This window comes from Phalacrocorax aristotelis, chromosome 10 (genome assembly GCF_949628215.1).
Source record: "Phalacrocorax aristotelis chromosome 10, bGulAri2.1, whole genome shotgun sequence".
NCBI classification, from domain to species: domain Eukaryota; kingdom Metazoa; phylum Chordata; class Aves; order Suliformes; family Phalacrocoracidae; genus Phalacrocorax; species Phalacrocorax aristotelis.
The window spans coordinates 17,987,509-18,002,819 of record NC_134285.1 but is presented as its reverse complement, the minus strand read 5'-3'; the positions used below and the strand labels follow the sequence as shown (position 1 = coordinate 18,002,819).

The 15,311-nt window shown below is 44.6% G+C and overlaps 2 protein-coding genes across 3 annotated transcripts in view; one reads left to right on the top strand and one right to left on the bottom strand.

Annotated features, from left to right (window-relative positions):
* The first annotated feature begins 388 nt into the window (after positions 1 to 388).
* F2 (coagulation factor II, thrombin) lies at positions 389 to 10,313 on the top strand. Its single transcript, XM_075105470.1, has 14 exons — positions 389 to 539; positions 1,410 to 1,573; positions 2,575 to 2,599; positions 2,807 to 2,857; positions 3,372 to 3,477; positions 3,558 to 3,688; positions 5,326 to 5,622; positions 5,984 to 6,097; positions 6,372 to 6,498; positions 6,997 to 7,164; positions 7,493 to 7,666; positions 7,833 to 8,011; positions 9,544 to 9,614; positions 10,028 to 10,313. Exons 1-14 carry the CDS (start codon positions 461 to 463, stop codon positions 10,169 to 10,171), a joined length of 1,830 nt encoding a protein of 609 aa, XP_074961571.1. The 5' UTR covers positions 389 to 460; the 3' UTR covers positions 10,172 to 10,313.
* Positions 10,314 to 13,362: 3,049 nt separating this feature from the next.
* CKAP5 (cytoskeleton associated protein 5) overlaps positions 13,363 to 15,311 on the bottom strand; it is a 54,015-nt gene continuing 52,066 nt past the window's right edge. For both annotated transcript variants that reach the window (XM_075105464.1, XM_075105465.1), the window contains exon 44: positions 13,363 to 14,098. In XM_075105464.1, the coding sequence (XP_074961565.1) occupies positions 13,844 to 14,098 (255 nt within the window). In that variant the 3' untranslated portion in view covers positions 13,363 to 13,843. The remainder of the gene's footprint in view (positions 14,099 to 15,311) is intronic.

Below are 15,311 nucleotides of genomic sequence, written 5' to 3'. Positions count from 1 at the left end.
AGTGAGCGGGCAGGGACCTCTGCCTGCATGGTGGGGAGGCCACGATGCTGCAGGGCGATGGCGTGGCACCAAGGGAAAAAGTGTGAGCTGCTCTGGCTGTGAGCTGGCAGAGACCTGTCCATGCCAGCCCAAGATCTCCCTGTGCCCTGGGACAAGTTTCTTCTCTCGCTCCTTGTGCCATCTTCCTTGTTACGAAATGGGATGCTAATTTTAGTCCTATAGCAACCCAGAGGTATTTTGCTTGGCTTCCACCAATTAAGTAAGAAAATGAAAATGCCATGAAGGGAGGGGAGAGATGCCAAGAGGGGAGGGATAAGAGGAGCCTCAGTCCCACTGTCCCTGACACACCACGACCTCTGGAGTCCTGTTTCTTCATTCTGGTTCAATATTAACCCAGTGAGGCTGTGACTCCACTTATTCTGCTCCTTTTGCATTTCCCCAGCAGCCAGGGCTGTACAGCATGGCACACAACACAAACGGCGTATTGAGGGGCCTGCTCTTTTCCAGCCTCCTGCACCTCACACTGAGCCATGCCGGAGGTAAGGCTCGATAGCACAGGGCAAATGGCAGTATCAGTGGGTGACAGAAGGAAGAAAGATGGGGTTCTTTCTCTCCAGGGGTAAAGCTGATGGCAGGTTTTCTCGGTAAGGCAGGAGGCGCTTCTAAAAGCTTAAAGGTGGGAGTGAAAGGGTGCTAAGAGTTGCGTGAGGCTGTCCTGCGCAGGAGGATACAGCAGGGATGTCTGGTGACAACAGCTCAGTGGATTTTTGTGGGTCACCTGGGAGACGGTGGGGAAGGGGAATGTGGCTCAGCGCTAGAGTTCCTTCACTGACCTGAGCAGCTGCAATTCTCCATGGCCTCCCCACTGCCCCTTAGCTAAAATTTAGGTCATACGCAGCATGCAGCCTTCCTGCTCGCTGTGCCTTTTCTCTTATCAGAGCTTCTACTTCATTTATCTTTTCTTAGTATGAGGTTAGGTCCTCTCTGACCCACTGCTGTGTGGGAGAAGACCTGTCTACAGGTCTCTCAACATGAAGATGGAACCAAGCTGTGCCTATTGCAGCGGTGTGAGGTTGGCAAGGCAGAAATAGAGTGACTTGTAGGGAGCAGTAGCAGGCTCCAAGCAAACAAGCCTCTACCTAACCTCAAATGAGCAGAGCAGCTTTGCTGACCATAGCAGAGGATTCCGGTCACTGCTGTTGCCTAAGCGATGCCAGCGCTGATGGGTGTGCTGCAAAGAGCCTGCTCTGCTCATCAGCTGGGGACCTGACAGGGCTTCTCTGCCCTGGGGGAGGCTGGGCTGTGGGATCATCACATCAGCTGGTGTGACTTTTGGAAAGTGCAAGGGGAGAAAAAGGGCCCCTCCTGCTGAGAGCACCCCTTTGACTGGCGGTGTTCTGACCCGGTAGTTTTCCTGGAAAAGGGGCAGGCACTGTCACTGCTCAAGCGCCCACGACGTGCCAACAAGGGATTTCTGGAAGAGATGCTTAAGGGAAACCTGGAGCGAGAGTGCCTAGAGGAGACATGCAATTACGAGGAGGCCTTTGAAGCCCTTGAATCCACCACTCAGACGGTATGTACAGGGGACATGGGTGGTCCCAAGAAACCTGTAGTGAGTCTAGCAGGTTGTGCACGCAGCAAGGGGCTGGGATCATAAGACTCAGTTCTGTGACACAAAGATGAGGCTGATGCGCACGTGCCCCAAGGAGAGCTCAGGCTTCCTTAAGGAGTTTCCCTCCTGGAGCCACTCCAGGGAATACAGCTCAAAGCTCAGGTTGTTTTCCCTCCCTCTCTATTTAAGCATGAAGTGAAAGCAGAGTCTTCCCTCAACCACCAGTCCTGAACTGCATCTTCCGCTAGTTCAGCATGCTGCTGCACACATTCAAACTGCCGCCGCCCCAGACTCTCACAGAAGAGCTGGCTTAGCAACCAAACATGGAGTGCCTCAAGCTCCTTTGAGCTGAAGCTTTGACACAGCCCGTCCCCTTTCTAGCTTCCAGTCTCACTCACTCTGCTAAATTTGTTCTGCATCATCTTGGGATTTGCTCCTAGCCCCAAGGCCAGTACCCACGCTGAATTCCACACCCAAGAACATAACAGTAAACAGATTAACAGTTAGGAGTCTAAGTCAGCAAGATACAATCTCTGTGGAGTATTTCTAAAGCCATCACCCCCAGGCTGCACAGCAGAAATGTAGATCCAAATCGCTGAGCAATACCTACATGTGATCTGCAGCTTTAGAAGTTCTAGGTTCAGCTCCTTGGACTTCTGCACTGTGGCACAGGCTCTGTTTCCTCTGCAGGTTGACGAAGGTTATAAGCATCTTTACTCTTTTTAGAAACAACAGTACTGTCTTGATTCCTGAATCTGATCAGTGGGAATGTGGTTTTATATCAGATTTTTTGCTTTGTTGGACTCTGTAGTAATTCATATCAACAGAGCCAGGTTAGTCTGTTCTGTTTGTTGTGGTGGGACATTCTCCTACTGGTTTGCATTGCAGCAGCAAAGCAAGGTCTGATGTGCTGCATCCCTACTCCTAAATATATATATAAATTCTTTTTTTTTTTTTTACAGGAGGCATTTTGGGCAAAATACCAAGGTAAGTTGCTTCAAGTCGTCCAGGTTCTCTGCTACCCCTTGGGAGGATCTGTCCTATTCTGGAGCAAAGGCTCCCTACCTTCTTAAAAGAGCTCACTTTCAAGGACAAAGCACTTGTGTTTTGTTCCTAGCTGATAAACTGGTTTAAACTATGATGCTTATTTGGATTCCTTTCATATAATATGCTTCTTTCTTCTTATTTGGCTAGTATGTCAGGGCCTGAGAAAAACCAGGACAGTTCTGGATGCTTGTCTAGAAGGTAAGAAATTGATATTGACCTCAATCTCCCAGATACAGTGAATGCCACGAACTTGCTTCCTGTGGAGTCTGTGAGGAAAAAAAGTAATCTAAAGTTGGTGAAGCCATCTGATTAGAAAGAAAAATATCAGGAAGGGAGTTTGCATTTCCTTTCTTCCTCTTTATTTCCCCACCAACCATTTTACAAACAGCCTAACTACCCCATTGAAACAGCATGGGGTAGATACCTTCTCCTTGTGACACAGCCAGGCCATCCCAAGCCCAGCCTCGCAGAATGGCTCCGACCTGAACCTACAGCCAAGGCAAAGCACAGCGCCTCAGGGCAAGCAGAACATCTGAGGAGGCAAAGAGAGCTTAAGCTGTGTGCTCTTCCCACCCCATGAAGAAAATGCCTGTGCTTGTGCAGGCTCATGCAGCAAAAGTTAAAAGGATTTGGGAGATGGTACCTCTTGACCTTGAAAAATACAATGTCCATTTCCCCTGGCCTTGCTTACACCATGTTGGGATTCTGACAGGTAACTGCTCTTTTGATCTGGGCCAGAACTATCAGGGGACAATTAGCTACACCAAATCAGGGATTGAATGTCAAGTCTGGACAAGCAAATATCCACATATACCTAAGTAAGTTTATCTCCCACGTACCCCTAAAGGATTCTCCAGGATGTCCTTCCTTCCTAGCCTAACCAGTTTTTTTCTCATAGATTTAATGCCACTCTTTATCCAACCCTCGTTGAGAACTACTGCAGGAATCCAGACAACAACTCAGAAGGTCCATGGTGCTACACCCGAGACCCAACGGTGGAACGGGAGGAGTGTCCCATCCCAGTGTGTGGTATGCCTCAACACTACACCCCAGCAAGCCCTTCACTGGCAGGGACCGCTGCACTGAGACTGATACTAAATGTGTCAGGGAAGGGGAAAGGGGTAGGAGGGAGGGATCTTGAACAGAGGTCAGAGTAGAGAAGCTACAGCTGAAAGGATAAAGGAACTGAGTAGAAAAAGTAATTGAGTTGCCTGTACATCTACCATGGCTAAATTCCTCTGATGTGCTGTTTTTCTCTAGGCTACACTAATCTAGATCAAAATTAAATCTAGCGGCAGCAGTGGAGTACTACTACAGCTTTGCCAGTCAGCAGCACCCCAAAATCCTGGCTCAGCTACCTCTAATTTATACAGCAATGAGTCATACTGGGCTTTTTTTTTTTCCCACCTTCATGACAAAACCACTACAGCTTGTGCTTGACTACCTGCCTTAATGCTCACGCATACAGACGGGTGCAGTTTAATACCCACAATTGCACTTGACAGGCTGGAGAACCATCCCCCTACGCTTCTACCTTCCCACTTCTCCACAAACCAGAGCTGTCTCCACTCCGGCTTGGCCTCTATCGCAGAAGAACGGGTAGAAAGCAGAGAACTTTTGCACAGTAGAAGTTTATCTTCCAAAAGCAGAGACTAGAGACGGTGACTCTTATAAGTGAAAGTCAGAGAGGTCAGCAACCACTCTGACCAAGGGGTGTTCTGAAGTTTTAAAAATCATTACCGTTGCCCTGGTCTCCAATATGGCAAACTGGAAAGACATACTACTCTGCTTTGGGGTGAACAGGCATCTCTACTATCTCTGGTCGCTAGTTAGTTTCTGACCTACAGTAGCTTACTGTTACGCTTACACATGCATGGATATGGCAGGACTAGAAAAGCCTTGGTTTTGCACACAATTCCTTTGCAAACTTGTTGACAGGAGTCAATCTCACCCAGAAGCAGCCTTACTAATTAAGGTAAAACGCTACTTGCTCAGTGGCTGTTGTGCTCCAGGGGGAGTAGTCAGAGGCTCTCTTCACATGGGGATTCCCCCAGGGCACCGGGAGGAGGCAGCCTGAGGCCAAGCAACTGCTGCAGAACAGATTAGCTGGTGCCCACTCACTCAGGAAATGCTGCTTAAAGCTTGCAGCCATTAGGACACTCGCAAGAAAAAGTGTGGAAACTCTGACAGAAAAAGATTTCTCTTATCATTAGGTATAGAAACATTGGCAAAAGTTTCATTTGCTGTTTTAGTAGCATATCATGGTAGAAGGCTCCTCCAAATATGGTTTAGTTACACATTTGAGAAAAGGACATGAGAGGCTCTAACACAGCAGCATGATGATGCTTGATGCACCCACCCATCCCTTGAGCTGGTTCTCAAAGATACCCCGGAAAGGAACACAATATTGACCCTCACATCTTAGTGGTAAAGAGAAGTGTGATGAGGAGTGCCAGCCCCACCTTCCCACCTGTTGGAAGAACCACCTCTGACACAGCAATATCGTAGAGTGCCACCACACACATGGGAGCACAGTGAGGAACCCCCAGACATGACGGGATGCCCCATGGAACGCTGGGCTTTAGTAAAGGGGCTCCAGTGCTATTTGCTAACAGTACTTCTGAGGGCAAAGCTATGGTTTAAATCACAGCTCTCTGTCTTTCCAGGTCAAGAAAGGACGACAGTTGAATTTACTCCACGGGCCCAACCACCAGCCCCAGTGGAGCCCTGTGAACAAGAGAAAGGAATGCTTTACACTGGGACCCTCTCGGTCACTGTATCTGGAGCTAAGTGCCTGCTGTGGAACTCTGAGAAAGCCAAAGAGGTGCTCCAAGGAAAAAACATCGACCCAGAGATAAAGCTGCTGGAGAATTACTGTCGGAATCCCGACGGAGACGACGAGGGTGTCTGGTGTGTCACAGATGAGCCACCCAACTTTGGATATTGTGATCTGCACTACTGCGGTGAGAAGCCTGCATTGGTTTGGGTAGGCACACTTGTGAGGCAGTGGCAAACAAAAGCAGTATGTGCAACTAGGGTGACATGCTGGGTGTGAGATGTGTAGACAAGGAAGCACGCACACCATGTGTGTTGAAGTCCTGTTCGTCTAAATATCACATATACTAACCTGCCACATGTGTATAGATCTGTTAGGTCTCTCAGGTCTTCTCTTCCTGAAAACTCACAATGGTGGACAAGCAGCATTAAAAAGAGCATCATTCCTTCATCAGACCCACTGTGTGTGGAAAGAAACAGCTACATTGCTGATAATTACAGAAACTGCAGCTAGACCTTTTACCATATTTGTCTTTTTGTCTCTCTCAGACAGCTTGCTAGAGGATGAGAACGAACAGTCGGAGGGAATATCAGGACGTACTACCCGTCCTCAAGAGTTCAAAACCTTCTTTGATGACAAAACTTTTGGTTCAGGTGAAGCAGGTGAGCAAAAGCACTAGATACAGCATCACAGTTTGTAGAAAGGCTGCAGCGTCATCCCACAGGGTACTCACTGTTCCTCAGAAACACCAGCTTGGCAAATGCTGTCAAAAGCAGGGGTCCTTGAAGGACCCTCAGAAGTCAATCTCCAGTTACAGTCGTGGCGTTAGTAAGCTTTTCCTTCCTAGGCTCTTCCAGCTTAGCATGCTGACAGCAGACAACAGTTCTCCACTGTAAATCTGGTAGAGTAACAAAGCCGGATCGCCTATTTTTTCAGACTGTGGCACCCGTCCTTTATTTGAGAAGAAAAAGATAACAGACAGAAGTGAGAAGGAGCTGCTGGAGTCCTACATAGGAGGCAGGGTTGTGCATGGGGACGATGCAGAAGTTGGCAGTTCCCCCTGGTAAGTGTCACCTTTGCATAGTCTTTCATAGGGAATTTTGTCTCCCATCTCTTCAGTTCAAGCAGGGGGAAGTAAAAGGACTCTCCCCTCTCAGGCAGCATGCGGGCACTATGGCTTCTAATAAAAGCTCCTCCAAGTGATTGACAGGACAGGACTAAAATAGCTGGAAAGAAACTCTCCCCTTTGGCTAAGAGTATGCAACCAGCTGGGAAAGCAAGAGTGCTGGTGTGTTTCATCTTTGCCTCTTCCTCTTTTCAGCTTTGCTGGAGCAGAGAGGATGAGAAACCTCTCCAGGTGAAGGAAATAACCCACTACATGCAACATACATGCCCAGGGAAGACTTTTGCTAGAGAGTCACCTACGTAGTTGTCTTTGTCAGCATAGCACAATACTCTTCCCTGCTTACTGCAAATTCTGCTCTTTCTGCATGACACCAAGACACCTTCAGCCAGCCATGCATTTAGTCCTGTTAATTCTTTCTCCCTCCCTGTCTTTCAGGCAGGTGATGCTCTACAAAAAGAGTCCTCAAGAACTGCTGTGTGGTGCCAGCCTTATCAGTGACAGCTGGATCTTGACTGCTGCTCATTGTCTTTATTATCCACCCTGGGACAAGAACTTAACTACAGATGACATCTTGGTGCGGATTGGCAAGCACATAAGGGCAAAGTAAGAGCCTGAATGAAGTGAAATAGCCTTCCTCTTGGAGCAATGGGATACAGCAAGGTTGGGCTGTCATTCAGTATCCAAGGAAATGTACATAGCCAATGTCACATGCCTCTCAATAACGGGATCTAATGGAGCTGTCAGTTGCTGCTCTTGCTGATCCTAAAGGTGAAAGTGAAAGGGAGGGCAGAAGCATGGAAAGTCTAAAAGGGTGCTCCAGTGTAAAGACAGTATTGTCTCAGAGGGTACAAAGCACCTGAGAGCATCATGAACCCCAGAAGACTCTCAGTTGCTACCATACAGCGAGTTCTTTCCTTCATGACTATTTCAGATATGAAAAGAATAAAGAGAGGATTGCTCTGTTGGACAAAATCATCATCCATCCTAAGTACAACTGGAAAGAGAACATGGACCGAGACATTGCACTTATGCACTTGAAGAGACCCATCATCTTCAGCGACTACATCCATCCTGTCTGCCTGCCTACAAAAGAGGTTGTGCAGAGGTGAGGAGACTGTCCCACAGTCCTAAAAATACAGGCTACAAAAGCCTTCTTTGGGCCTTCAAAAAAGACAGAAAAAGATGCCTTATTTAGGCCATTTACGGCAAGAGAGCCAGGTGGGAGAAAGCTGTTACAACGCATTTGATTATACTCACGATTCCTTCCACAGGCTGATGCTGGCAGGTTACAAAGGGCGGGTAACTGGTTGGGGAAACTTGAAAGAAACATGGGCCACTAGCCCAAGCAACCTCCCCACAGTTCTGCAACAGCTCAACGTGCCAATTGTAGACCAAGCTATCTGCAAGGCATCCACCAAAGTTAAAGTCACTGACAACATGTTCTGTGCCGGTAAGTAGCACTGAAGGCACAAGGACAGGACAAACTCCTGGTGGGGCTCACACAGCAAGGTTACTGTCTGATACATTTGCAAATGCCCTCTATAAAGAATAACTTTCCTACAATAAGAACTTTTTTTCTCTCTCAGAAAACATGAAGGCTGGAGAACTTAGAGCTATGAATCAATTTTGTAACACTGTGCTATGTCCGGCTAACAAGTCTAATGGCACCACTCTGCTAGATACCAGCAACAGCTGTGTAAGAACTGAGCACATAAATAATTCTATTTCACCAGTATATGGAACAGTTCTGTGACTTCCTAAACTAAGGGCTACACACCACCCCTTCTTCTCTACTCGCTTGTCTCAGCCTTTTGGAGCCTATTCATACTTATGCCCACAACTTCTGCGGCAACAGGCTCCACGTATTAGAAAGGCATGTGTGAAAATGTAGTTCCTCATGTGCTATTAAATTTCCTGTCTGATAGATTTGAAGAGGTACATATCTATACTCACAACTTAAGAAAAAAAATTTCTTCTCTGCATCATATGCTGTTTTATGGACCCTTTACAGCTGTGTCACTTCTCTTCCAAGCTGAGGAGCACTTATTTAATCTCTCCTAATATAGAATGCACTCTGTGCTTCTGATAATCCTCGTTGTACCTTCCTAAATCTCTTCTGGCCATATACCCTTTCTGAGAGAGAACAGAAGCAAACACAGAATTCAAGATACAAAGAAACCATTGATTTATGCATCGGTTTAATACTTTCTGCTGTGTTCTTCATTTGTGCAGACTTTATCGGTTCCTACAAGCGAATTTCCAATAGTTTTTTATTTAGTTTATGCTGCTTGCATCTAATAATGTATACGAGTGCTTGAGTTAGGGGGGGAAGACAGTTTCATGACTATACTGACAATAGTTGTCTTATGGTTTCTTTTTCTAGACAAGTCTTGAAAAGAGCTGGGATGCAGACATAGAGCAGAAAAGGGGAGACAAGGGCAATGGGAAAATGCAGAGATACTGTCTAGTTCATCAGGAATTGAAGTGAAATCCTTTTCCTCTTCCTAGCAAGACTGTAGGAATGCAGTCAGTAAGTCGAGGGAAGAGGAAGAGCAGAGCCTGCAGCATGATGGGAAGGTGAAAGTGAGGACAGCAATGTGTCTCTATAGCAATTACAATGAAAGAAGAGGGTACATGAAATATTACATGCACAGAAGTTTATAAGACAAGAAAAAGGCACAGTAGCTCAAGTTACAGCTGTGAGCACCGTGGCAACTGACACTAACAACAACTCTGATGAAAGAAAACAGGAATGAGAGCAAAGGGTGGAATAACATGGTGGATTCAGGAATGCTGCAGACAGAAACAGTTAGCTATTTTACATAAAATATAAAACCAAAGCAGTTTTCTAAATTTTAGTTGGCAGAAGCAGTAAGCAACCTCATGGCTCTCAAAATTTATGCAGCAATACTTCAAGGAAAAGATGGCCAACACTAGCCGCTCCCCCTACAGTCAAATGTCCGACTTTCTTCTTGCCTGTAGGTTACAGTCCTGAAGACTCAAAGAGAGGAGATGCCTGTGAAGGGGACAGTGGGGGACCTTTTGTAATGAAGGTATGTTCAACAAGTTCAAGCTCGTAAAACATATGAAGCTAGGTTTGTGCTATGCTGAGCTTCCATAATAGTCTAAAAAATCAGCAGCAGAAACGGAGACTGCCGAGTGGCTGAAGCAAACCCAGCTCACACTCAAGCTGAGCAACTGAGATGAATCCTGCAGTCATCCAGCCCCATTTCTGTGCTGAGTTCTCAGCACATATGGAGATCAGCTATGGAATGCATGAGTGATGGCCAATTCCCACTTAGAGGTTTAAGAATAGAGACTAAATTACTCCCAACAAGCTGTTATCTAGTAGATGCCAGTCTGCATTCCAAAGCGGTATCCATCACTAAACAGCCTGGGCTGCATACAAGGCTTAGACCTGGAAGTCTCTTGCTCCTTGTGCCAATCCCATTTTTCTTTGCTTTAGAACCCAGATGACAACCGTTGGTATCAAGTGGGAATAGTTTCATGGGGAGAAGGCTGTGACCGAGATGGCAAATATGGATTTTATACCCATGTATTCCGCCTGAAAAAGTGGATGCGAAAAGCCATCGAAAAACATGAGCGATAGAGGAAGTGTTTACCTTGCTTGCTCTCGGTTTTGCTACAATGCTCCACTTAAAACATAAGCATAGAAGACCCTGAAGTAACAGTTATATCCTTTCAACTCAAAGGAAAGTATTCTCCCTTGAAAATAAAAGTTCTCAAACCCATCTTCCTTTTGTTCACGCTGAGTTTAGTCGCACTTGAATCTAAGGCATCACAGTAGCCAGGCATACCAACAGAACAGCACTAGCTGTACTGCGAATTAGCTGGTGGGCTTCTAACAAATCCTCCTCTGTTCTATCAGCTATCATCATCAACAGATTGTAGACCTCAGAGGACAGCCTCAAGTCAGTCACAGTATGCACAACTGTGCACATCCATTTCCTCCCTCCAGGTCAACTCCTTTTCTGTTCCAGAAATTGAGCCAAGAGTGTACTGGAAATCACCCTCCATTAACTGTGGCATTACACAAAAAACCAGTACCAGTGTCAAAAATAAAGCAACTATAACCTGTTCTGATAAGACAGACATTTTTCTCAGCTACAATAGCAGAATAGCAGCACCACTGTTTACAAGGTTAGCTTCTTAAGAAGTTACAGATGCCAACTGTATGCAATTCATCCTACACAGGAATATGGGCTCAAATACAGTAAGTAGGATTTCCATTATTGTACGGCAGTAACTTTCTCCATGGCGGGTGGTGCTGGGCCCTCTGTTTTCCACCTGCATAGAGATTCAGAGGGAAGCAATTAATGCACAGTCATTGTCAAAGGGCCTCCAATGGAACCCATCCCTGCACTATACCTGTTTGGTTGTCTTATAAAGCCTGTTTAGGGATCACTCCCAAAAGCAGCTTCAGTTCTTTAATGAACTCCTCTTTAGCAGCAATCTGTGGACCACTGAGGACCCAGCAGTACAGCAGGAAGCACGTATTCTTGACTGGCCAATTTGTTCAGCCCAATTTTCTCTTAAGGTAATAATGAGATTTGGAAACTGTCCTTGCTCCCTACACCACCATATTCCTAAACTCATTATTTGCAGTGCCATCAAGTCACAGAAACAGACAGCAGTGAAATTTTGTTGTGCTTGATAGAGAATAGTAAGAAGCAGAGTGACTGTGTTGAAAAGATGACAGTAGAGGTAACTATCTAAAATTAGTTGGATATGAATGAAGTCATTGATCAGTTACTGTCTGGCCACCTCCTTGAAGATGGCTCATTTGGGAACCAGCTTGAAGACAGCCCAATTTGATTGCCTGAAGAAAGCATAAAAACAACCTCTCAAAGACATCTGAAGAAAGAAACCTCAAGAGCTCAAACTCCACAGTTGTTTTAAGTCATTGATAACCACAGGCATCAGACACTGAAAATGTTTACCCCTTCTAATGTTTAAATTTTTAGCCTCACCCTTTCACTGCTATATAATAATCTGTGAGAAATTGCACGTCTAAGAGGGGAACAAGGACCATACAGTTTCTGGAGTAAGTCACTGTTAATGCTGACTTGTTACAAACAATACAGAGGAATCATTTTTAAAATTCAGTTTAATGTTATTTAAATATTGTCTGGGCTAAAGATTAGGCTTTATTAATTTATGTGCACAAGTTTTAGTTTAAAACCCCCAGGATATTGAGTCCAACCAAACACTACAGAGACACAGGGCAAAAACTCATTCATAGTAAGCAACTATATCTTCTGCTACTCAATTATTCCTGTACTTCACTTCCAATTCAGCTTCAAATTTAAAATAGTTGTATGCAGGTTTGCAGGCATTGCTGTTTTAACATCCTGAGCTAATTAACAAATAGCTTTCCTGAACATCTGCTAGACACAGTAAAAGAACATATGGATTAATTTAAATATCAGTAAGTTTCAAAAAGCAGCTAGTAATTGAGAGGTAGTGGCAGTAACTCTAGTGCCCGCCAACACAAACGATTCACAAACAGCCCCAGATTAAGTGTGCAAAAGCTCAGCCCTTACCAATAAGGGCCAAACATCCACTTTTCATATAGCTCTATTCCACAAGGAACTGTGTGCCCACTTCAGGTTAGGAGGAGACTGCGACTACTAAATCGAGGTGGTGAAGCAATGAATGTCATCATGTCAATTAACACAGGATGGAGAATGCTCGCAAGTCACCTGCTATCACAGCGTACAAACTCACTACAAGCACCATGCAGTGTTATGTTAACTGCAACCCCAGCCTAGGGGTCCTGTAAGAGGAAGATTTCAGCCATTTGCAGAAGCTCTGGCATAATCTGTTGTACAGGTACTACTAATTTAAAGCCACATTTTTACTGTAATCAGGCAAGACAGTTTCAGTAACGGCCCTAACGCAGAGACTGCTAGTCCACAGTGCGAACAACAAAAGCAGCAGTTATATGGAAGAGATTAAAATCTAGAGGTGAAGTGTGCTATTTTAAGCCTGCCTGTCCAACTCTTCAGTAACTCTGACCTAGCTACGGAACAGATGTGCAATTTATGCTTCACAACCAGCTCTCACATAGAAGCACAGTAGTAGGGTGAAAACACATCACCTCCCTAGATATGAAAGGGCTAGAAAGGCTACACAGTGTACGTCTTAATCTTCATACTTGTTACTTCTGAAAAAGGCTAATCAGAACACACTCTTTCACAAACTAGCGCTACCAGGTGTCTTAGTGATGCAAAATAGTAGAGTTTGCTGACATCAGATGTTTAAGACCAAGAAGAATGTGGTGGCAAGATGTATATGTGCACTTGAAAACTGCACAAGAAAGACCGCTTAACCAAATGAGTTCAGGATAAACGAGTCCACTGACTGTACATCACTGCTAATCTATTCCATATCATCATCAGCAGGCTCCCTCAGAGAAAGCATCTGTACACAGATGGGACTATGCTTAGTCTGGGTAGAGGCATCACAAGGACTAGATAATTTAAAATAAGCATTTCAGCAAACTAAATATTCTCAACTTACTCTCAAGTTACAGAAACATATTCCAAAACAGAAAAAGCAGCTATATGAAAAATGCACTACTGCTCATAGAAGAGTGCAACGTCTCAGGATTGCACCCACAGAGAGTATATATTCACTCATCTTCCTTATAATATATCCAAACCCCAAGGTCCATGTCAAGAATAGCTTAGTTCAGTTTCTGGATGCCAAGTCACTAACATTTACGAATAGAGAACGACTTCTCTAACCAGCAGTCACTGCTGTTCCTACTGAGGCTGGTATAGTTAATGCAAACTTTATTTACAAAAGACACTTAAATTAGTTACTTCATGCCATGTGTCCATACAGAATCAACAGTTCAAGGATTACATGGAGAAGAATTCACAAAATTAAAAGTGGTATCACTAAAGATCTTCTAAGAGTTAAGAACTAGGAAAAGGTCTTAAAGACAATTTTACAAATAAAAAAAAAACCAAGTAACGAGAAACTAGTCTGAGCAAGAAGATGGTTGTTTACAGGTCTGTACACTAAAACTAATACACAGACAGCCTTCTATTGTCAAGAGATGCTCACTGAGAAGCAGAGTATATACAAATACTTGTGCCACAATGACTCGACCCCCCAAAATCCACTGTATTATACATAAACCAGTTTGTATACATTAGGCCTAAATGAGGCCATTTAACTATGAAGACTTCTAGTTTAGTAAACTAAAGCTGAAGACAGCCCAAGCAACAGCGATGCCATCTCTCTCGTATCTCTATTTGCGACTGCTTTTTATTCTCTCCAATCTTTTTTTCAAGTCATCAATATTAGCTGCTGCAGATGAGGGTGAAGCCAGGGTAGTTCCAATGCCAGAGGAATGAGTCTGATTGGAGTCCAGGTCCAGATGTTGGTACTGCTCCCGTGACTCACGGAGCTGGGAGAGCTTACTGTGAAGCATATCCGTAGAAGATGCAACAGTAGGGACTGCTGGTTTAGAGAGCAGAGACGTCAGAGGTGGTCTGTCTTCCTGCTACAGGGGAGAAGTGTGAAGTGTTAAGACAAGTCATGGCAAAAGACATGTAAGAAGTACGAACTGTACAAATCAGCGGCTTTTCATCTTCACACAGGAAAGGGAAGGAGCAATACAACACAGGTGATCTGGAGTGATAAAGTCAGTCGCCATCAAAGTCAGAACCAGGTAAAGCTAACTACAATACTCAATTCCTATTGTTTAAGTAGTTCATGTTTAGCTCGGTGTCAGTAGGGACACAAATGAACTACCGTCTTTAAAGATCAAAAATTCACAGTAGACCTGTATTTTACTGAGATGGCCTGCTGCAGTCTTGGATAGCCTGAATTCTAACACTACAGGAGGCAAGTCATGCCTATGCACAGCATCAACAGCCAATGAGTTTTCTGGAGGAATGAGAAGAGGAAACTTGGATTGACTGTTAAGACCCACCCTGCCGAAGACTTACAACGTCAATCCACTTTCTTTTACCAATTGATACTTCCATCTACATTAATTGCCTTGTTACTACCATCTAGGAAACATTTCCCTTCCTCAGAGCTGTAGGCTGATATGCAAGTTTGTGTTTTATCCTTCAACTGTGACATACCTGGACAACTATTCCTAGAGCGAACATCATTTCTCACGTGGGTAAGTGCAAACTTCAGCAGCAGTCGGCACTAGACTCCTAACACACAGGTCACTGAACTGTTAGAAGTTTTGGCCCACAGGTTTCCAATACTGAGCTCCTTCAGCATTTCTATGCCTCAGTATCCATACACCCAAAATATATAAAACTTCATTCAAAGTCTTCATTCAGCTTTTATGGTTGTTTTGGAGCAGAAAGATCTAGAATTTCCATATCATTCAACTCAGAGATCAATATATGTTTAGCCTTTAGAGAACAGTAGTTAAGTTATTTGAACCTTTCTGAGACTGAACTACACAGCAAGAAAAGATACCAAACTACAGGGCTGTAGAAACAACCTGCGTGTACATCAGTGCTGCAATGAGAGTGGACTGAAACATAAGCCTAGTTGGCCATGTAATGAGTTTAAAGCCATTTATACCAGGCACAGTGATATGCCGTGAATAGCTAGGACATGCAGTATAGTGAATGATCATCAATTCTGATTGGAATCTGCCTTTGGCACGGAAAACCCAATTATCAGATGGTGCAAAAAGCCAGTGCAAATGAAATGCCTCCCCTGGGGATTTATAAGTGTTGGCAAGT